This window comes from Pleurodeles waltl, chromosome 2_2 (genome assembly GCF_031143425.1).
Source record: "Pleurodeles waltl isolate 20211129_DDA chromosome 2_2, aPleWal1.hap1.20221129, whole genome shotgun sequence".
In the NCBI taxonomy this organism is placed as follows: Eukaryota; Metazoa; Chordata; class Amphibia; order Caudata; family Salamandridae; genus Pleurodeles; species Pleurodeles waltl.
The window spans coordinates 1,024,155,360-1,024,178,514 of record NC_090439.1 but is presented as its reverse complement, the minus strand read 5'-3'; the positions used below and the strand labels follow the sequence as shown (position 1 = coordinate 1,024,178,514).

The window sequence follows — 23,155 nt, the reverse complement described above, 5'->3', positions numbered from 1 at the left end:
TCACACTATTTTTTAAGGTTGTTCCTTAATTCCACAGGGAGTTGTGTGTCTTTAGCATACACTGAGGACTGGAAGCATTACTCCGTACTCAGGAGCCTCTTGTCCATATCTTTTATCAATACTTATGGGGGCACATTCATATGCATACCTTCCACTTGTCTGGATAGAGAAAGCACCAGCTAGTATAACATTTGGTTCTGTGATATTCTAAAGAATATCCTGAAGACCTGAACAAACTGGTTCCAGCGAATCTTTATGCAGCACCTTTTATGGCATTCCCCTAGAATGGTTTTACAAGGTTAATGAATCCAAACCTGGTGAAAGCCCTTCTTGAAGAAAAACTGTTTTCTTACAGTTCAGTTGTCTTCCCTCTCTTTTTTTTAAGTAACCCATTGTGCTTTCACTTTCCCTCTATTTATATATTGTTCTTCATTTGTCACTTTTTTTCTTTGGGAATTTGTGTTGACCCTCCTCTTTAACTTACTGTTTGCTGTTAAATCTTCACTCCTTTATCTCTTCTGTTCGACCCACCTGACCCTTTTCCATTATTTTATATTTTTGTAGCCATCCTTGCCTCTTTTTCCCTACTTACTTTTCTTTTTCTCCTTCACAACTTATTCTTCCGTGAAGTTTGCCTATAGTCCTTACTGGTCGCGCAAGACATAGAAAAAAGAATACCAATGTCCATTTTGTTCCTTTTTCACCTTTAGGAGTTTTTTCAACTTCACTAGTTATTCGTACATTACTTCATGTTGTAGACATTGTCAATTTAATTTATACATAATGAAATACCATGACATTTGACAAAAATAGGAAATTCCAGTTTTGTAATAGAAGTACACAAGACTCCATTAAAAAAGACTGACTTCCCAATTATCACCATGCAAGTGGAGTGTCTCAATATGATAAATGGCAATAGGGGTGGCCTTAGAGGATGTGAAAAACAATGAATTAGAACTTAGGGAGATAGCCAAGGATCTCAACAAGCAATTTGCTGAATGCGCTACTGCAATCTACTAGATCAAACTAAAAGCGATGCAGAATCTGTTACTGACTTTAGGAACTATTGTTTCTCTGGGAAATAAAATACAACTGTCTAAGAATTTTGTGAAAAAGGTAATGTTCTACTTGCTGGTGAACTATAATATTGAAAATGACTTTCCATTGGAAATATTTAAAGGGCATCTTGGTCTTTGCCTTTATTACGCCATAAAGGTACTTATTTATTCAACAATATAGGGAGTGGGGTACAAAGACCAATTTGCAACCCAGGATGTGCAATTTACACACTGACTGAGCGTGATTAAGGTGTTGCAAATTGTAACCTTGCAGGGGGTCATAAAATGACCAGTCTAATGAATATTCAGTAGGCAGGTGGTAATTTGTGACCCCCTGAGAATGGGTGTGGATGCAGGAAACGTGGCCTGCAAACAACAGTATCCCACCGTCTTTGCATTTGCTTTCGCAAACAGAAGTCATATTTTTTTTAAACAGATCATATCTATTAAAGAGACAGACTCTGCATTTAAAAAAAAGAAATGTTACCTGTTTGAGAATGCATCTGGGGAAGCAGTCCCTCTACCTTCATCTGCTGCCTACTCCAGTGGTGGCTGGTGACATTTGAAAGTGGTGGGGAATAAAACTTTGGGATGAGTGACCTGTCGCGAGCGAGTGAAGTGAGGGGAGCCGAGTGTCATTAGGGGAGATTGGTGGGTCTCCCCCTGAGAAAGAAATTGAAAAAAGAGTGGGCAAATGATGCATTTTTAAGTCAATTTGAGAATGCAAGAAGGTTAGGAAGGCAATTGTGGAAGTGTAGTTATGACATCAATAGAAAGATTTCATATGATAGGGTAGCTGCTTATTCACTATAACCAAACCACAGAACTTCATAACAGCCTTTGAGATAACAATACTGAGTACCACACTGAGTTCCTTATTTATTTTTACATCTTCACAAGTGAAATGTACTGATGAAATCAAGTTTTTGTGCTTTGTCGGACTGGACACAATGAGACAGCAAGGAGCAAACATTAAAAGGCAGTAGGGCAGGCACCCTACAAGGCACAGTAGGTCTCACTGAGGGGATGAAGAAATATGATCACATTTACTAAACTCAAAAATAAGAAGTTGCATTAAATTTTGGATGCAGAAAGGTCCTACAGTAGAAGACCAAAGATTGTAGAAATACAAAAGTAGGTATACAAGCACAGCGGTTCTGACAGAAGAACTGAAAAGGGAGTAGGAGCTGGATAGACAGTCTTTGTGCTCCCTTCTCGCACCCCATTTTCCTTCTGTCCCTTCATATTACACGCCCCTACCCATCCCTCCTCTTTCACCAACCCTCACTCTTGTCTCCTCTTACTATAGCTCTCACCTTTCCTTTCTCAACTCACTCTTTCCACTTTTCACTATCTCCCTCTCGTATTCTCTCCTGTTGCTCTATATTCCCAGCTCCCCCCCCCTCCCATTAGCCTACATCCCTGTTTCTGTGTTTGGCACCTGAGTTAACCAAATTACAAAAATGTGTGGCACATTTAGGGCCACTGGATTTATGTGTTTCTAGGCCCACGGCGCTCTACGAACAATTATTAATTTGCCCCATTTGCCACTTAGCCCATTACCTGCTGCATAAATTACAGACTGTAACAAAAATAAAACTGTTAGTAGCTCAAACGGTTCTAAAAAGCAACACGTTTTGACATGCAGTGGATTGCGTGTTAAAGTGGTACTAATGAGGTGAAACCTTTGCTAAAGTAGTATTAACATGAAAAAAATGACAAAATAATGAAGTACTACTATCTCAAAATGTGCCACGTTACGCCACATAATTTATCATTTCTTGTTTGTATAATTTAGTCCTCTCTTATACCGCATAATTCCAGTGGTGCTGGGTATACTAAAGGAAAAATGGAACCGCCCCCATTGCACTTCCAATGTTACCTTTCTCTTAAGAACACATCTGACGAAGGGAGAAGCGGGACCCTCTCACCCTGTTCCTTTCGGTTTATCACAGTTTGCGAGGGAGCTCACGGCGCCCGACTTTCCATCATCAAACATTGGAGCGCGCCGGCCTGGTCCCATCTCTTCAGAGCCTGCGCAGCGCAACAGCTTCAGGTTATACTTAAGTTATGTGACTTATCTGTGAATGTCCTCGAACAAGAATGTCAAGACATGAAAGGAATGTCCCAGGACATTCAGAGGTAATTCACATAATTTACGTATAGCTTGAAGGCGTTGCGCTAGCAGACTCTGGTGAGATGGGAACACGCCTGCGCGCTCCAATGCTTGATGATGGAAAGTCGGACACCATGTCCAACTGGACCCAAGCCCGCGACAAGACAAGCGGTTGTCAGGATGTGGGATTTATTTAGGAGGAATGAAAGCATGCGCCCCGGGGCCGTCACGCCATGCCTCTGAAACTTGGATGTGTAGCAGGAATGCTCAGCCAGTGTGTGGGATTATTACATTGTATATTCGTGAATCACGCATGCACAACTTAATATTCATCATTTCATTACAAGCAGCCAACACACACTATTTTTTAAATAAACTTAATACTTACCTGTTTTTACTTCGGCAAAAGAGCAGCACACTGCTGCCCTGTAGCAGGAGGCAATTTCCCGCGCATTAAAACAAAATTGCCTGCAACAGGTTCAAATCCATGCAGTCCATACCTTGCAAAATACTAATATAGCGAGCATGTATTTCTACATTCAAAACTGCCCCAATTTGCAAACGTGGTCCACTTCTTTAGATATCTAACTCACTATTACAAACCTCTCTTATTTTGAGGCCCAGACCTATTTTCTGTCCAAGTCCAGATTGCATTACATATCTGACACATCTATTGTTATGATGATAAGCAAAAGTTCAGCTACTTTACTTCTCAATTTGACATAGAAACTTCTAGAAATTGGGATAACCTTTACATTTAAACAATCCCGAAAAGAACGCACCAGGCTCTAGCCCCCCTGAGCCAGTTTTCCTTAGAAGGGAGTTGTCAGGACTGACAGAAGTCGACTCGGTTCAAAGTTAACTCACAAAAATATTCCCAATAGTGTCATGAGACAAAAGCTGCCCATGATCGTAGCCGCTGTTCTGCAAATGATAATCTCAGAGGTCCCTCACCCCCCTCTGGGGAGTTTGACTATTTTGTGTATTGGAGCCTGTGCGTCATCAGTTCTAAGGCTTCCTGCCTTTTTATCCCGCCGGCTTTGATAAAAGGAGCACCGGCGCATGGGGTATTAGGACTCTGAAGCGTTGCGGGTAGTTAATAAACCAGACACTTCTAGAACAGATCTTTCTATATGTATAGTAAACTTGCCTTTATAGAAGCAACATTCAGGCATAAAGCTATCACCTCATAAACTCGAAATAATGCCTCATTTTTCTTCAACTTGGTTTATTATGCACAGGGCAGGCTAAAAAAGTACAAAAAGTTTGTATCAACACAGGCATCGGTTTGCAATAAATGGTAGATTAGGGAATGAGGAAAAATACAGAGGTGTGAAAGACACTATTTCGGTGTCGATTGTGCGAGGTGCTGTTTTGTGATTACGTCATTGGCAGAGACTTTTGTGGGACCCAAAATAGAGGTCTGCAGATCCCGTAGCACACCTCCCAAGGCGCACTGAGGTTTCTTTCCGAGCACTGAAGAACATCGAGCGAGGTCAGGGCCACAAGATTAAGCCACGATTTGAGCTAGTTGACCAGCAAACGTGGATGTTCAAATTCTGATCATGAGGAGACTCAGCAGGACAGTTTCAAAGTAGTTGAACTACATATGTCGTCATAAACATCACAAAATACACGACCACCACGTAATATTCATAATTTCACAAACCTGCATCAACAATTTTTAAAATAAATTTACCTAAATTACCTGTGTGTGGATTAAGATCAGTTGATTCATTCAGTTCTGATCTGGATTTTCCACTGTGCCTCTGCTGTGGCCTATCACTCGTGGCATGCTGGTGCTTCACCAAATGACAAAAAAACTTTAGGACACCAGGAGAGAGACTGTCTCCTCCTCCTCCACTCTCGTCACATTCACCGTCCATGTTGATTGCACTCAATTCAAGGCCCCTTCCTGGCAACACCGCCACGTCTCAGTCAACCAATCCTGGTGCTGTTCCTGGTGTTGCTGCAGTGCCAGGATTGGCTAGAGCAGGGGACCTCAATGCTAATTCCTGTGACCGGGTGCGGTGCCTTCTGACTTACCCATGGGTCACCAATGTGCGCTATGTAGCCTACATTACTGAGACCTACTGCGCATGTCAGGTTGGCTGGAGGAAGGCTGCCGTTCAACCCGACATGTGCAGTTAGGTGCGCGTTGGCAATCTTTTTCACAAAGGGCCTGGCAAAATTGTTGCTATGGCAGCACTAAGCCTCACCCCCTCAGGCCCACCTTGCTGCCTCAGGAGCGTTCCTCACTCAAAGTTGAGAAGTTACATGTTCACAGCAGCATGATGCTACTGCACTTTGTAAAATATATTTATCCATAATTATCAGGGGGAGATGCTCTAACGCCCTAATGGAGGCACTGCCCCAGCCATCTCCATCCCTTCAGACTGTCCATATAACCCTTATGAGGTTTTGGTACCTTCCTTTTTAAAGATTTGGGGGCATATTTATACTCTGTTTGCGCCGTATGTGTGTCAAAATTTTTGACGCACATTCGGTGCAAACCTTGCCCCATATTTAAACTTTGACGCCTGCGGACGTCAAAATTCCTCCGTGTGAGTCATTTTTTGGATGCGGGAAACTGCCTTGCATTAATGATATGCAAGGTAGGCGTTCCCACCCAAAAAATGACTTTAAGGCCCGTGCGCCTTATTTATACTCCCGTGTCATTTTGACGCACAGGAGAGGGCGGGCCTTAAAAACGGCGCATAGCCTGATGTGCACCGTTTTTTAACGCCTGGGTCAGGGCAGCCCTTAAGGGATCTGTGGGCTCACTTCCATGGTCTCTGACCATGGAAGGAGTCCAGAGGTGCCCTTCCCTGCCCCTAGGGACACCCCCTGCCACCCTCAAAAGTCCCCTGGGCATGGCCATTGGGCAAGGGGGCATGACCAGGAGTCATTTCAATGGGGTTTGTGCATCAAAAAATGGCGCAAGTCCGGTTTGAGGCACGATTTTTGCCTGAAACCTGACTTGCACCATTTTTTGACGCACAACCCCCATTTTCCCCTACGCCGGCGCTGCCTGGTTTGAGTCATTTTTTTTTACTCTGACCAGTCCGCAACGCCGGCTAACGTAATTCCTTAAATAAATAAGGTGCCCGCATGGCGCGTAGGAATGGTGTTAGCCGGCGGTAAAAGTTTTGACGCAAACTAGCGCCGGTGCTGGTTTGCATCAAAAAGTATAAATATGGGCCTTGGTGTTTGACGACTGGTTTGCAAGCTTGAGGTCGGTCAAAAACCTTTGATACATTCCACTGTTACTCTCATATAGAAGAGGGATGCTCCTTTCATGTATCCTCCTATCTGCTAGTTCTAGAGGGCCATAGCACTGCTTTATGAGTTGAAAGTCGTTTTGAAGCTAAAAAAGGGGGTTTGCACATGACACAATTCTTTTGCAGACTCAATATTTTGTGCAAATTAAGGCTTGTTGATTCCAAAATAATGTTGTACCTGAGGCCAATTGTGCTCCAAAATGCACCATTTGGCTTGCTTAAAAACTCTTGGAGGCAACATCCCCCAAATTCCCCTCCAAATGGATAGGCTTGCCTGTTATGTTGTATTATATTGTACTATATTCGAATTTATGCCTAACGAGTCATTAAAGTGATTTGCAAATGAGTAACATGCTAGCCCATAGGTTGGGCTTGCTTGGAAAGTTGTGGACTTCTAGAGTGGCGTATGTGCATGTGCATCCGAGCTGTACTCTTACCGCATGATATATCACTGTGCATGGGCACGTGGTGAAGCAAAATGGAAAAGGCGAGAAAGAGAAACTTAACCTTGTAAAGTGGTGTCTAAGTGAAAAGTTGTGGGAATGCACATCTGGCCTCTGAGAAATGTTTTTAGTGACATGCGTAATTGATAGGAACTGCTTCAATTGTATTGCTGCAAATGTGGCTGACCTTTTTTTGTAACGAGGAGCAAAGGATAGCTGAGCATATAGCCTTGCCTACCATCCTTATCAGAGATTTGGTCCAATTCAAGGATGAGTATGATCCTAAGTCATGTGATGTCTGTACCTTCAATGGAAAATTATTCAAATTCTGTTGTGTCTATTGGCTGAAGTTATACACTATTGTCATTTGAAAGGGAAGTGAGCTCTTTACTACAAACCCCAATTCTATATAGTCTTGAATATTTATTGTCTTTGCCAGAAGATAGTTCAATAATTATGCCACCCCTTTGCAGAATGAAGTTTCACTGATGCATTCTTTCTTGTGGAGAGGGCCTGGTAATGATCAGCCGGGTTGTAGGTTGAGAGCACAGGGTTCTGTGGCATTTTTGTTATGTTTTTATGGATGAAGGTTTGGGCTTTGCTGTAAATCGCCCTCTCAGCATTCCAGAGAATTTGGCCACAGGTACCTTATGAACTGTTTGAGAGCTTTTGTCATGTGCTCACTAGGAGAAGGTGTAGCTGTCTTGCTGCATCATTTTGTATTCTTTGAGATCTTTAGAGAGGGAAGAGCAGAGTCCATTTGTGTAGTCTACACACAACATAACAATGGTGATGGTAGCCTGTAATGTCTTTGGAAAACCAAGATGAGTGAAGATGTGCTAAAGGGTTTGCATGGTGTAGAAAGCACTTTTCCTGGATTGATTTACTTGGAAGATCACTCCAAGTTATAGCAGTTCTGACAATGTCACTGGGCCGAGTTCTTGGTGCCAGATGGTTTGGAGTATGATAAAGATTTCTATGTTTGGACTTAGTCACTTTCATGGAAGTTGAAAATATCTTGCGGGAGGTGATAGGAGGCCATAGCCGAAGACAGTTTCGGAAGCTCTAATATCCCTTTGATGAAGGACCTCTGAACAGAATTTACTGCTGCGGGGAAGAACATACGGGAGCCACTGTTAAGTCAGGCCGACTGGAGATATACCTTGGGCACATCGACGAGCAGGTTGGTCCCCATCTTCCCGCAGTTCCCAGAGCAGTTTTTAGCCAAAAAATTTCTGAGACCCAAGTTTTGGGTTTTGGCTATCTGGGCACCTATAGCACCACAACTAAAGGTCCAGAACTGGTTGGACACCATTTGGGGGTTCAGGACTGACTGAGGCTGAGTCCAGGTGCAGATTGAAGGCGATGGAAGCCTTTTATATCTATGTGGCTCTGCAAACTAACCTATGAAGTCACTCTGTTAGTCCTGGGTTCAGATGAAGATGCAGGGCTCAAACTGCAGGGCTGGCCTCTGAAGGTTCAAGTCAAGCCCCAGATAGCAAAGCACACCTTCTGGGTACAGCAAAGCAGTCATGCAGAGTGCATAGCAGGTCACATGAGCAGGCAGTCCTCCGAGAGTTCGTCAACAGGTCCAGGAATTAACTGAAGAGTGGGGCTGAGGGCCACATTTTTATATCTGGTCCCTCCTTTGAAGTTGGGAGAAGTTTTATAGAAGTTTTCTTCACCATGCTATAAATTCCTGATGCCCCTGCTCTGGTTCTAAGCTGGCTCCATGAACAATGTAGCAGTGGCAAGTCCACTTTGTGAAGGCAGGGCACAGACTATTCACTTGCAAGTGGGTCTGCGCCCAGCTCTGCCTACCCAATCCTGAAAGCTCATAGCCCATCCAGGCACATCTAATTCCTTTATTGTGTGGCTATCATAGTGGAATAAATAAAGTCCAACTGCCAACTAAACCCAGTCATGTGACCCATGAACAGGCTGCAGGAACCAAAGAGGGCAGGAAAATGCAAACTTTCTAAAAGTGGCATTTTCAAAATTGTAACTTAAAATCTGACTTTGCCATGAAAGAGAAGTTTTAATTACAATTTCTCAGACACCAAATATGAAATATATACCTATTCCCAATAAAAAGTTAGCACTTATAAAATGTAATGTTTATTTTGCCAGGTGGAATTTTCAGTTTAGAAATTGCACACACAGGCTGCAATGGCAGGCCTGAGACATATTTAAAAGGGCTACATAAGTGAGTCGCACAGTTACTGCTACACGCCCACTAGTAGCATTTAAATGCCAGGGCCTGGGTACACATAGTACCACTTTTTAGGGACTTACAAGTAAATTAAATGTGCTCATTGAGTATAAACCAATTCTTTCCTGGTTATAGTAGAGCACACAATCCAATCTATTTTGCACTGATTAGCAGTGATAAAGTGTGCAGAGTCCTAAAACCAATAAAAACAGGTTCAGACAACAGAAGAGAGACAGCAAAAAGTTTAAGGATCACCCTGCAGAAATGGCTAAGTCCAACTGAGAGGTAAATGAGGAAAGCCCTATACAGATATAGACATTTGGGGCAAATAATCATCTTAATAGTATTGACCTGTCCTAAAAAGTAATAGGAAGTCTCTCCTAATTAGTCAGAGGCTGTCTAATTTCTTGAGACTGTGCTTTGTAATTGGCAAAGAAATGTTCTGCATAAGTAGAGGTGAGCCTCACCCCCTTCCAAATAGCAAAATGTTTTCACCTCATAGACTTGCTTAGAAGTCTGAGAGTTTATAATTATGATTTCAGTTTTCTGCACATTCAGTTTACATCTTAGTAAATTACCAAAGTAACATGTTTCTTGAAGTGACATTAAAGCCGGTGCTGATTTTGATGTAACTATTAACAGATGATCTGCATAGGTCATGAGTGTAATTGAGAGTTGTGAAGTACAGAAAGTTTAATTACAAGATTGTGTTGAAATAGGCAAATTAATGGCTCAAAATATAGAGCATAAGCGGATGGTGTTAGAGAATAGCATTGTCAAGTGCATCTAGTTCTACAAAATTCTGCAGACTTCTGTCCATTAGTTAAATCTAATCCTTGCCCCCTTCGCCTCCCAGGTTGTTGATAATTCTTCTATATCATTGTACATTTTCATTTGGGAACTCCTAATTGTTTGATTACCTCCCATAGAAAAGGCAATTTGAACTGATCAAATGCTTTTTCAGCATCAAGTGTGTTTAGCAATAGAGAGGAATGTGTGGTTTCGGACCAGTCAATGAGTACCACTGCCAAGTTAGTATAAGCTGTGGTATCTCATCCAGGTAAAAAAAAAAAAGCATGTTGTCAGAGCAAAACTAATTTCTTTTTTTTTTTTAATAAGTCTGGCTGCACTAATTTGATCATAGATCGCATAGTCAGAGCAGAGCAGTTAAATTGGCCGGTACTAGCCCATTTGTTGTGGTGTTTTGTCTTTGTTGCAAAACACCATAATACTAGCAGAGTTACAAGATTCCGCGAGCGAGCCTCCATTTTGTAAATTTTAAATTAATGTATGAAATAAAGTATTTTAGGAATCAAATGCTGATATATTTCTACTGGTAAGACATCTGGACCATTGGCATTCCTTGTAGGAGAAGCTTTAATATAAATTTATTGGATTGTGATCCGAGTACTCAGATCTATCTGAGCCTGCTGGGATAGCATTGGAAGATTATGTGCAGTAAATAATCTACTAATTTCCGACAAGGTAGTATAATGGGATTGTGTGGTATATAAAGACTTATAATAAGTCTCAAAATCCTTGTTAATGCTAAATTTACCTGAAACTATCTGGCCATGAACAGTGACTGTTTCAGTTATTTCAGACTGTCTATTTCCATTCTTGACTTGGGCAGCCAAGTAGGGCCCCACCTTATGAGCTGATGCAAATTTATTATAACAGCTGTTAGTTCAGACTATATATGATTGGAGTTAATCATTGTCTTAATTCTAGAACTAGTTAATTGTACCGTCTGCCAATTTACCAATACATCATAATCTGCCCTTATAACTGAGGGCCTGATTTAGAGTTTGACGGAGGAGGTTCCTCTGTCACAAGTGTGACAGATATCCCGTCCCCCAAATTAGCAACTGAGGATCGTAATACGGCAGACAGGATATCCGTCATATTTGAGACCAAGTCACCTGTCTGCCAAACTCTAAATCTGGCCCTAAGTGTTGTGGTGGTTGTTGTAGAGCAGTTCGTTTCTTGTGCAGCCCCTGCTGCTCAATTATACATGCGTGCTTGATGTGCTCATTACATTCTTTATTAAACCCTCTGATACTAGCCTTCATCGTGTCCCAGACCACTTGTACCATTGCCATCACCAGATTAGGGTTAATAAACTTGGTCAGATGGTGTTGCAGTTGTGCAAAAAAAAAAGCAGTGATCTTGTAGGATATACTTCGGAAATGTCCAATTTCTATATTTTGATCCCTTATCATCCATTCTAATATCAAGTGAGAGATGGGCATGATTTGATGGCCACATCGGGTGATGTGTCACAAAGGAATGGCCTAGTAATCCAGCACTGAATACAAAAAGCAGTTGATTCAAGAATACTGCTTATGAACCTGTGAAAAAAAGGAATACGTTCAAGCAGTTGGATTCCACCATCTCCACGTGTTCACTAATGTCAAGTTCTGTTTAATTGCACTAATGGGTTTCCGGAATTTAAACATCCTACTATGAGCTATAGGATTGGTTGTGTCAAGTTTCAATGATGGGATACAGTTAAAATCTCCTACTACTATAATACCTCATACTTTTGCTATACACAGGTTCTGATCATCCAAGTTAAACCCATAGACCAAGCATAGGTTAATGATCCTTACATTATTTACATTTGTTAGCCAGAAAGGCCTATGTGCCCCATCAGTTCACCTCACTTACCAGTATCTGAAACCGGGTATTAAATAATATAGCCTCCCCCTTAAGAGATGCTGCACTGGACTTTTTAAATATTTATTTGCCACTTAGTTGTTTATATAGTAATCTATCCTTGGCTTTAATCCTGGCGTCTTGCAAGCATGTTATGGCGGGATGAAGAGTCTGCAGTCCATGTTGAATCTTTTTACGTTTAATGCGGGCATTCACCCGTTTCACATTAAAGGTGACAATCCTAATCTTGGAGTTACTTAAATCATTCAGCATATCATAGAAATATTGAACATCTGCCTAACAGTATTTTTTAGATTCATGCTTCTGCCTTCCCTCTGCCTCATTCCCATTGTTCGCCAAAATTTTCCTTTCGTTCTTCGCCCCCCTCAACACAACAGATGAGACTCCGCACCTACCTACATTGGGTGTGATTATTGCAACCCATGATGCATAGCTACATAGACACCATCGAGTTATTTTTAGTACCTTTTCCCTGATTCACTCATCTAATGAAGGGAAAGGAGAAAAATTAAAATAAAGTGAAAAAAAAATAATATCATAGTTAAACTAGTACTGAGTCTAAGACCGAGCCCAAGTCCAAGGTCTAAATCTGAGTTTGAGTAATAAATTGGAATGATTCTTTGGGCTTTGAGAAATCACGGAGCTGGCCCTGCCATAAATCCATAGCTTTGACACCTCTAAATGAGTCTGGAATCATTAGTGTTTTAAATTTGGAAACCAATGTCTAAAAATACAATTTTGTTTGCTAGATCCTGGAAAATAAATTATTTAAAGCCTTTGTTGGAGTCCAATGGTTTCTTTTGTGTGGCTGTTGCTAGTAACTGCTCTTAACCTCTGAAATCCTGAAAGTAGACCAAGATAGTATGTGGCCATCCACTGTCTTTGGGGAGGAGGGCTAAGCAGGGCTGGGGGGCAAAAGGGCTACGATGTGTTCATATATTAGAAAGTAAGGAAATATCCTTAAATTCCTGCAAATCTGTAGGCAGGTATTTAAGTAAAAATTGAGTTGTCCAGGTAGGCATCCCTTCTTTGCCTTTTTCAGCCCCTTCACAGACTCCTATGATCCTGAGGTTCGAGTGGCCTGGTTTGTTTCCTAAGTCGTCACATTTTTGGGTCAAGATATGAAACTGAGACTCATGAACAGACAGATACACTTTTACTGGCTGCTTGGTCTTGGTCTAGCAATCATCCATTTGGTGCTGCTGGGTCAGAAATTTTGCTAGCTTCATATCCATTGCATCCATTGTGTTGGAAAATGGGTTTTTGGTAAGGGCAGGTAGGTACCTACACTTAGCAATAGGCCACTAACCTCCACTTAGGTCCAGTTAGATCTCAGTAAATTAAACCCAGCTCAACCCTTGGTAGCTTGGCAATGAGCGACAAGGCTTAACTTAGGAGACAGAGTGTAAAGCATTCAAATATCACAAAACAGTAATTAAATAAAACACAGGAAACAGTTTAAAAATCCCAAACCAATTTATAAAAATAGATTATATTTTTATCTTTAAAATGACACAAAAACGAATAAAAACGGATAAGGGGAACCGGAGATATGAATTTTTAAAGAATTATTGTTTTTTTAGCACCTAGAAACAAAAAGCGCCAATCGGGTCATCTGGTTGCACCTCGACCGGGGCAAAGTCAAAGTTTAAGGCCGACCGCGATGGAGCCCGGCTCGGCTACAGGCCGCGGGAGGCCTCGGTCAAAAGTTCACCTTCGCACTTAATCGTTTTTCTGAAGATTTTTTTCAGCGGGACGAACCTGCCAGTCCAATCTGATCTCCTGGAACCCTTCTCCGGATACGCGTCGCGGGAATCCTCAGTGGAGATTTTTATCTTCGGACTTAGTCGTTTTTTTGAGGTGAAAATCCTTCGACCGGGGTAAACCTGGATCTTGGTCCTTGATACGCTGGCTGGGAGGTCCAAGTCAACTTTGTACGTTCGGACTTAGTCTCTTTTTTTGAGATTTTCTTCACCGGGACGAACCCACAAATCAGGCCGGGTCACGGTTGAGGCAAACCGGCTAGAGTTGCCGCGGCGGGTCGGTCCCTCTATGGAGATTTTTTTTTCAAAACTTCTCCAAACTTCTGGGTTTTCTCCCAGATGTTCTTTTAAGGTTCTTTTGGGGTCCACAGCTCACCCCAAGGGTCCAGAAGCTCTGAGATGATCCTTGGGGGTGTGGACTACAACTCCCAGAATGCACCTGGTGCAAACTCCTTTTTGGCCACTGGGCAGTGGTCAGCTGGTTGATTTCTTCAGGAGTTGGTGCAGGGGACTCTGGTTAGCAATTTTTCACCTGTAGAAAACAGGGAGTCCCGCCTTGAACCAGTTGAAGCCAGGCAAAGTCCTTCTTGTGGTGAAGCCCAAGTGTGCAGCTGGTGCAGTCCTTCTGAGTGCAGGTTCCATGTGCAGGCCAGGGGTTCAGCAGGGCAGTCCTTCTTCTCCTTTGGTTCTTCCTTGTTGAAATCTGATGGGGATCTGAGGTGTGGGTGCAGGTCTGCCAGTTTTATCCTTGCTCATAGGGGGTCCTGATTCTCCAATCAGGTGCAGGGTCCTTCCCCCTGTGATGACCACTTCCTGGGAAGTGTGGCAGAAATCAATCCCAGGAGGCAACATTCTTCAAAAATCCATCATGGCTGAAAATGATTTTTGGAGGTTACATCTGGCTGAGCCCACCCACTGTTGTGGCTAAGAATCATAAACACATCCCTCTCCTGCCCTCTCCTAATCTAATCAAGGGGGCACCTAGTTGTCTGGGGTTGTAGGATGTGGGGGTGTTGCTGGGTTGCTCCAAATGTCCTTCTCTGCCTTTAAAGACCAGTTTGGCAGCCCTCCCCCTTTCTGCCTCACCATCTGCTGAGGGGAAATTCCCTCCCACAGGCACATCTCTTTGTGTGAAGCCAGGCCACTTCACACCTCATGAAGTCAGCCTGGCCAGGCTGCCAAAGGCTGGCCAATCAGAGCACAGAAGCAAAAACAATGCAGGGCTGAAATTGGCAATCTTTCAGGTAAAGTTTAAAACTCTTTAGCTGAACAAGTTATATTAAATCCCACAACTGGAAGTTGTGGGATTTATTATACCAATTAATTTGATACCAAACTCTTTGTATCTGTAATTTAAGGGGACTTTAAAAATTAAAATAAAGTCTCCCCATTCTAGCCTATGAAGGCCATTCACTACAACGAGGGAAAAATGAATTTGGCTGTTTTTACCTCACCAGGGCTTATAAAATTATTTTTAGAAGGTCCCTGCTTATAGTTGCATGGCACCCAGCCCTAGGGGCACATAGGGCACACCTTAGGGGTGACTTATATGTAAAAATAAGGCAGTTTAAGACTTTGGAACTACTTTGAATTCCAAAGTCGAATGAGCATATAACTTTGATTTAAAAGCAGCCAGCAAGGCAGGCCTGCCTTTAAAATGACACTGGGCACCTCAGCAGGTGCACTACCTATGCGGTGGTCCCTAAACCTACATGCCCTACCATATACTAGGGACTTATAGGTAGGTTAACTTAGCCAATTATAATTAGCCTCATTTGCATATCCACTTTACACAGAGCACTGGCCCTGGGACTGGTAAGCAGTACCCAGGGCACAGCCAAGAGTCAGTAACAACCAGTACCTGTCCAAAAAGTGTGGGGGTGACCAGGGCAAAAAGGAGGACTTTCCTACACATTGGCACTGTAAAGGCCTCCATTTTAAGAGCTTTTTCTTTCTGAGTATCAAGTAAATCTATGTATTTCATAAATGGGCATCTCTAAAATTGTCGTTACCCATTCTAGCATGTGATTCAGGGGGCATTTTTCAAAATGGCTTTTTTTTCTTACATATTGGCTTACATTTTGAAGGCACAAATACAGATTAATCAATTGGTAATAACAAATGTTCTACTAATTTATGTTCTCACACGTCTTCTGATAAAAAATGGTGCCTCCCCTGTGTGGGTAGGCCTAGTGCTCATGACAGAAACCAGGCTGCATCCCCTGCAGACCTCACACTGTGACTAAAAAACATTTTCCTCACATTTCTGTTACTGAAAGTAACGCAATTTGTGGGGAGTCACAAACTGCCTACAACCTAGCATTTCCCCAAGTCTCTTGATAAAAATGTTACTTTACTTGTGTGGGGAAGTCTAGTACACATAACAAGAAACAGCCCAAAGCTTAACATGGACACACCACAGTGTTCCACTGAAAATAGACACTTTTTCGCAATGTTGATAGCTGTGAATTTTGTGCTGCAGCTCAATGGGCACCTAGGGAAATCTGGCAGACCTGTACATTTTTGAAAACTATTCACCTTGGAGAATCCAGGATGGGGTGACTTGTGTAGCACTCACCAGATTGTTTTAACTAGAATTCCTTGCAAACTCTGTCTAAAAAGATACATTTTCCTAATACTTCTGTGAGAAAAACGTCTGGAATCAGCATGGACCCACAAGTGTCCTACCACCTAGCATTCCCGAAATTTTCACAATAAAAATGGTACCTCACTTGTATGAGTAGACCCAATGCCAGTGACAGAAAAAAGCACAAACTCAACATGAACATTTTTCCATTGCCTTTTATATAATGTAGGCATTTGTGGACTTTAGGTCCTAGTTCAGCTGGCATCTATGGAAACTTAGCAAACCTGTACATTTTTGAAAACTAGACACCAAGAGGAATCCACAGAAAGATGACTTGTGTGACTCTCCCCAGCTTTTCATACCCAAAATCCCTCAACCTTTGACTAAAAACACACTTCCTCATGTCTGTGCTGGAAAGTTCTAGAATCTGCAGGTAGCCACAACCGTTATACCACCTAGCACTTCCCCAAGTCTACAAATGCAAATGTTAACTCATTTTTGTGGGTAGGCCCAGTCCCTGCAGCAGGAAACGGCCCAAAATTCAACATGAGCACATCACATTTTTCCACTGAAAACTGACCCTTTTTTTTTGCAATGTCAGTAGCAGGGGATTTTGAGCCACAGTTCATTTGCCACAGAGAGAAACTTAGCAACCTTTGTATTTACATTTCAGAAAGCTAGATATCTCTGGGAATCCACAGTGGGGTGCCGTGTGTTTTGAGGGAAACCTGGGTCTGGGTCTAGACACCCAGCACTACACAAAGGGTATGCTGAGCTCAAATGCCATGACAGTCAGAGATAGATGTCAGGTAAGTAAACAAATATTTTCCAAATTCTTCATACATCTTATACCGGGATTTAGCCTTCATCCTACGATTCTCACAGAAAACTTGCTAACTCCGTCCTCTCACTTTATTATGGTTATCATTCACCAGTGTTTCCCCACAATATCCACGTTTTTTCACTTTAACACTCTTTGTCTTTCATACCTTTCGTATTCTCTTTGACTCCTCTTTAATCTTTCCTATTAACAACTTATTACTCTTTTTTCTATTCACTTCCTCTGAGTGGATCATTTTCATTTTTCTTCCTGTTTTGGTACCACCTTCATCACAAACACACACTCACTGTTTCCCTCTCCAATTCACACATTCTTCAGTTATAAATTGTATCTGTCTTACTCAGTAAATCTCCCTTACCTTCCATCCCTGTCTTACACTATTATGGCTTCCTTTGACTCTCTTCTCTCACAAATCTATTTCACATTGACTACTATTTTAGGCTCTATCTCTTTTCCTCTTTTATGGTTTTGTGACTTTTTTCATGCATCAAATCCTTCTCAGGAGTATCCACGAGAGAATATAAACTGTCATTAACTCCTTGACACTGTGGGGCATATTTAAAAACTCCTATCACCACTGGAGTGTGGCTTGTTTTGATGCTCCAGTGGCTCAGTGTTTCTGCCCACATTTACAAGGCCACGCAAAGCCACCTTGCGTGGCTTTTCATGTTCTTGTTTATATGGCCCCCTTTCACGCATTACTCTGTGTGAAAGGGGCATTCCATGGGTGTTGCTGTGGGTGTTCCCACACAACACCCATGGAACCTAATGCATTCCCAGATTTAAAAGGCTTGGAATGCGTCAGATTCGTATGCCACCGCAGGAGTGACATAAAATTGGCACAACAAGGAAAAATATCTTTATTTCTCATTTTTTCCTCTTTCTATGTGAGCTGCATTCTGCAGCAAACATAGAAGGAGGAAAACACCATTAATCATTGTTTATGTGCACGGAAGTGTCCCTTCCTGCACATAAACAATCATCCCTGCAATGCAGGCATCCTTGCGCCATGGTGCAAGGGGTCCTCGTTTGGCACTAGGCTACCAATTGTGCGTCAGCACTGAGGAAAGTACAGGAATGCATCATATTGCTGTAAATACGATGCATCCCTGCACTTTCCTAATGGTGCAGCTTGGCACTGCAAGATGACTTGCTGTGCAGGGGTGCGTCATTATTTTGTAAGTATGCCCCTATGTGTGTTAAGTGTCTCAATTTACAAGTTCACCAGGTAGATGTCTTGAAAGGAAAGTTGGCCTCACTGAGCATCCTTGACTCCGACTAAATGTGGACTAGAGTGAAGACCTACTTTATGAGAGGTGTTGTGAGATGACTATAGTAACAGTACAACACAGTTATCAAAGTTACAATAAAGATGTGGATGTCCATACACAAAAAAAGGAATTAATGTGGTGAAAAATATACACATAATAATGAATGAACCAGTAACGTAACACAATATAGTACTAGACAAGAGCCTCAGGCGAAACACAGTGTGTAAGGTTTACAAACTATAAATGGCCATGAACATGACACAACACTAAAATCAAAATTAGCAATACTACACAAAATGTTGGCATCTTTGCTGAAAACAATGGATGCTTTGGAAATTAAGGAACAGAATCCTCTCTCCAAAATGCAATTATTTTTTGGGGATTATATATACTTTTTGTGGTCTTACTGTTAGCAAAGACATAAACGATCCAGAAACAAAAGAAAATGTCAAATTATTGATGAAGTAGAAAGGAACTGATACCAGCACTTTGAGAGATATTAGGTATGTCGAAAACTCAGCCAAAAATTTAAAACAAGCACAGGCAACGCCAATGGGCCAGCCTTATGAATGCATTCTCAAGCCAGCACTAAACATCTATATAGGTAACGCTGCCATCCTCCCATCTGTGCTGCTGCCAGAGAAAAAATTTATAAATTATTTACTTATCTAAGGCACTTTAGCAGCATCACAATATTGCTTGTGTCTCAAGAGGTTCAACCCGAGCTGGATAAATAAGCAAAATGAGCACAGATGTGTAGAGGGCAATCATTTTTTGTGGAACCTCGACACTTCCGCCCACTCAAAACGTACTTCTGGCTCCCAACATGTGGGCGGAACTAAAGCCCCTATCAAGTGATGTTCACATAATTGGTGACAGGTGTGCTTTCAAACCAGACTATAATATATTGAAACAATAAGACAAAGGCAGAAAGGCCAGGGATGGTTCAGTTGTGAGGATGGTTCAGGTATTTTGGTCCTAACCTTTCCATACACCGTGAGGTTGATTCTCTCCTAATGGCACAATGTTAAAAAAATCATGTTTCATTTAATCACTATGCAAAATCGGTGTAGACATTTCAGCCGAACTCAGATTTTATATACCATAACATGTGAAGTTGAAAAGGGATTGTATTACTTTCAAGTATAAAGATTGAATCTTGACTGGCTCCATTTCTCTTCACCTATGAAAGGATGCAGGCGATGAAGACAGACACCCACCTTACTTTTTCCGCGAGCCCCTTCCTTTTCCTCCACCTGTATAATATTAAACCTTTGATCCTGAAATTCTAAACTTTGCAGGTAGGCTCTGCACGGTTGGGCGGGTCATCATGTTGTTGCATTAACAATCGATGATTTGTCTATACGGTAATTTACCAAATTGTTAATTCTTCAACCTGTCACAGATAACGTTGCACTCTCTAGTTTGGTACATCGTCCTCTAGCTCTGTTAGCCATACAAATGTCGACTCGTTATCCACTGTGCATTCGCCTTCCACGCAGCCATGGGTCGAGCTCTTACATCCGGTTTATACTTATTTCAAGCTCCCTTCTTAAAAAAATACAGTATGTTCAGATGTGTACTAGCGCAAAGGCAAATTATGCTGTATCTGTGATAGCTGGCAACAATTCCACATTACAAACAACACAAAATACTTCTGGAACAGGTATTGAGTTTTAGTTAAAGGATCAAATTAAATGACCCCATTATTGCAAATTCGACCTTGAACAAAGATGTATCAATGGTGCAGCAGGCACAGTGGCACCAGGATCCACAGGCCTGAGGTGCACATTAGACCCTGATTATTACAGTGTTTTACTACCCAACTAGAAATAAGGGGGTGAGACTTTCCTTGTTCGGACCAGAACTCCTCGCACCCTTCACTGGCCGTGGCTGTGTTATGTGTAGAAATACCACCCTTTCCTAACCATTCTCCACTTCTACCTTTCAGGAAAGGTGGATGGACAGGAATCCGGAGCTCCTCCTGTTGTCCCTGATCTATCTGAAGTACCTTTACGAAATATTAGTAAGTACTGTAAAAAGATTTCATCTGTTTGAAAAAGTAACCCAGAATGACTGACTGCTTGTATCAATTGTGCCCAAAGATAGTTGCTTTAACATCTGATTAGTTTTTGGGGACTGTCTGATAATCCTTTAGCAATATTGAAAGGTGCTGTTTGTGTTATGCTGAAGGTATCTCTAGCAAACCAACATCTACCTTACCTTTCACTACAGTAGACTTGAAAATAATAGTTACATCTCCATACTTTTTCAATAAATGTTAACCTGGGAGTAATAGTCCGAACAGGAAAAGTATTATCCCGAAAACGTGATGCATGGTATAACTGATTCGTTCAAAAAACTGGTGGAAGCTAACGCCGGTGAGGAAATTGTGGGTATTGCCCTCTTGTATACTCCCCCTATTACAGAAAGATAAGTAAAGCTGAGTGCGTAATTCACTGGTGGAATCCTACGGCCAAAGGCAACACTCAGCTCTCTTGGAAGCAGATGTAATTTGCATGGGTTCATTTACGTGACCCTAGCGGCACCCTGCGCCACAGGAGCGTAATTTATTTTTACACTCCGGTGACGCAGTGAGCCACCTATATTTACAAGCCCACGCAAAGCCGCCTTGCTTGACTTTTCATGGCCTGGTAAATAAGGACCCCTTTGATGCATAGCATTGCATGAAATTGGCGTGCCATGGGTGTTGCCTGTGGTGTTCCCATGCAGCACCCCTGGAACCTGAAGGAATCTGACACATTCCCAGATTTACAAGTCTAGGAATGTGTCAGATTCCTACGCCACCTCAGAGGTGGCATAAGAATGACACAATGGGGAAAAATATCTTTATTTATACCCATTTGTTCCTTTTTCTATGTGTCTTGCATTCTGCAGCACACATAAAATGAGAAAAATACCTCTTGTGATTGTTTTTTTGCAGGGTACCTGGGTTGGCGCTAGGCAGTCATTTTGTGTTAGTGCAGGGGGAGAGGACAGAAATGTGCTGTATCTTGTAAATATGATTCATTTTTGCCCTTTGCCAGAGACCCCTTGTCACTGAGAAAAATCAGTGCCAAATTGGTATTGACAATGAAAAAAGGACAAAAACAATGTAGCTTTTTACTAATTTAATTCTGGTCAATTGTCCAGTCCAACTCTCCCTGACATATGCTAGGGTACTTCTTTTGCCTTCAATTCATCAATCTCTACTGAGAAGGAAGTCGCTGATGCCTCTCAATGGAAAGGGACACAGATCTCCTCAACTGATAGTAGGCAACTGTCCCAAGTGCTGAATCTGGGTTCCCAATGGAAATGATGTGTCAGCAGGTAAAGTCGTCTATTTGGCGAATTTTGCCAGAGCTGGCAGATCAGGGATTTCATACGTAAGCCACATTGCATTCACACTGCCTGGAGATAAATATTATGGGTAGTTTTAAGCTTCAGAAAACTTAAGCACATGTTTTTGGTTATGTGATAGTTCATCAAGCTATTTTGCACAAGATTTTGTTGGATTTAGCGAGCCTGTTGTTGCAAGGTTGCCTTCTCCATGTGATCACCCAAGAATTTGTGCCTTGTTCTGAATGTTGCTGTTAGAAATGGGGTCTTTGGTTGGCAGTCAGGTTACCCCCTGTCCAAGCAAGGACCCTCACTCTAGTCAGGGTAAAAGAGAATCACCCTCAGCTAACCCCTGCTTACCCCCTTGGTAGCTTGGCACGAGCAGTACGCTTAACTTCAGAGTGCTACGTGTAAAGTATTTGTACCAACACACACAGTAACTTAATGAAAACACTACAAAATGACACAACATAGTTTTAGAAAAATAGAAAATATTTATCTGAACAAAACAAGACAAAACAACAAAAATCCACAATACACAAGTCATCAATTCAAAAGCAAAAAGAGTCTTCATGTAGTTTTAAACACACACTAACACTGTAAGGGTGAAAATGTACCTTGGGTGCGTCAAAAATAACCCCGCACGGATGAGTGTGCGTCAAAAAGGTCCTGCGATGCGTCGATTTCACTCACAAGCGAGACCTTGCGTTGTTTCTCCTTTCATCGAATCGGGTGTGTCGTTTCTTCTCTCTGCAGGAAAGCGATGAGTCGATCCGGTCAGCACTCTCGGGTCCGGGCAGGCCTTGCATTGTTTTTACACGCCCAGCGGTACTTGCGTTGGAAATCTAGCTGCACGATGATCTGAAAAACACGCAGCGCGGGTTGCGTTCTCACCAGCCTCCGTCAGCGATGCTGTGCATCGTTTCTGCAGCCCCGGGCATCGATCTTTGGGTCGCGTTGCAGACGAGCGTCGATTTTCAGCCGTGAAGCCGGCGGTGCATAGATTTCTCAGCCGCAGATCGGAGTCGTGTCAATCTTTTCCCCGCATGGATGTGTGTGGATTTCTGCCTCTTAGGCCAGCTTCTCCTTTAAGGGTCGCAGGAACTGGATGGGCACCACTTGGCAGAGTAGGAGTCTCTCCAGAGACTCCAGGTGCTGGCAGAGAGAAGTTTTTGCTGTCCCTGAGACTTCAAACAACCGGAGGCAAGCTCTAAATCAAGCCCTTGGAGAGTCCTTCACAAGAAGGAAGGCAACACAAAGTCCAGTCTTTGTCCTCTAGCACAGGCAAAAGCAGCAACTTCGGGATAGCTCACTAAAACACAGTCATAGGCAAGGCAGCTCTTCTTCCTCAGCTCTTCAGCTCTTCTCCAGGCAGAGGTTCCTCTTGGTTTCCAGAAGTGTTCTAAAGTCTGTGGTTTTGGGTGCCCTTCTGGTACCCATTTTCTCCTTTGAAGTAGGCCTACTTCAAAGCAAAGTCTCTCTTGAATGCGAAATCCTGCCTTGCCCAGGTCAGGCCCCAGACTCACCAAGGGGTTGGAGACTGCATTGTGTGAGGGCAGGTACAG

General features: G+C 42.4%; 1 protein-coding gene across 2 annotated transcripts in view; it reads left to right on the top strand.

Annotated features, from left to right (window-relative positions):
- The window catches only part of OC90 (otoconin 90), a 443,355-nt gene that overhangs the window by 36,141 nt on the left and 384,059 nt on the right, over nt 1-23,155 (top strand). For both annotated transcript variants that reach the window (XM_069220767.1, XM_069220766.1), the window contains exon 3: nt 20,203-20,277. In XM_069220767.1, coding sequence (XP_069076868.1) covers nt 20,203-20,277 — 75 coding nt within the window. The remainder of the gene's footprint in view (nt 1-20,202; nt 20,278-23,155) is intronic.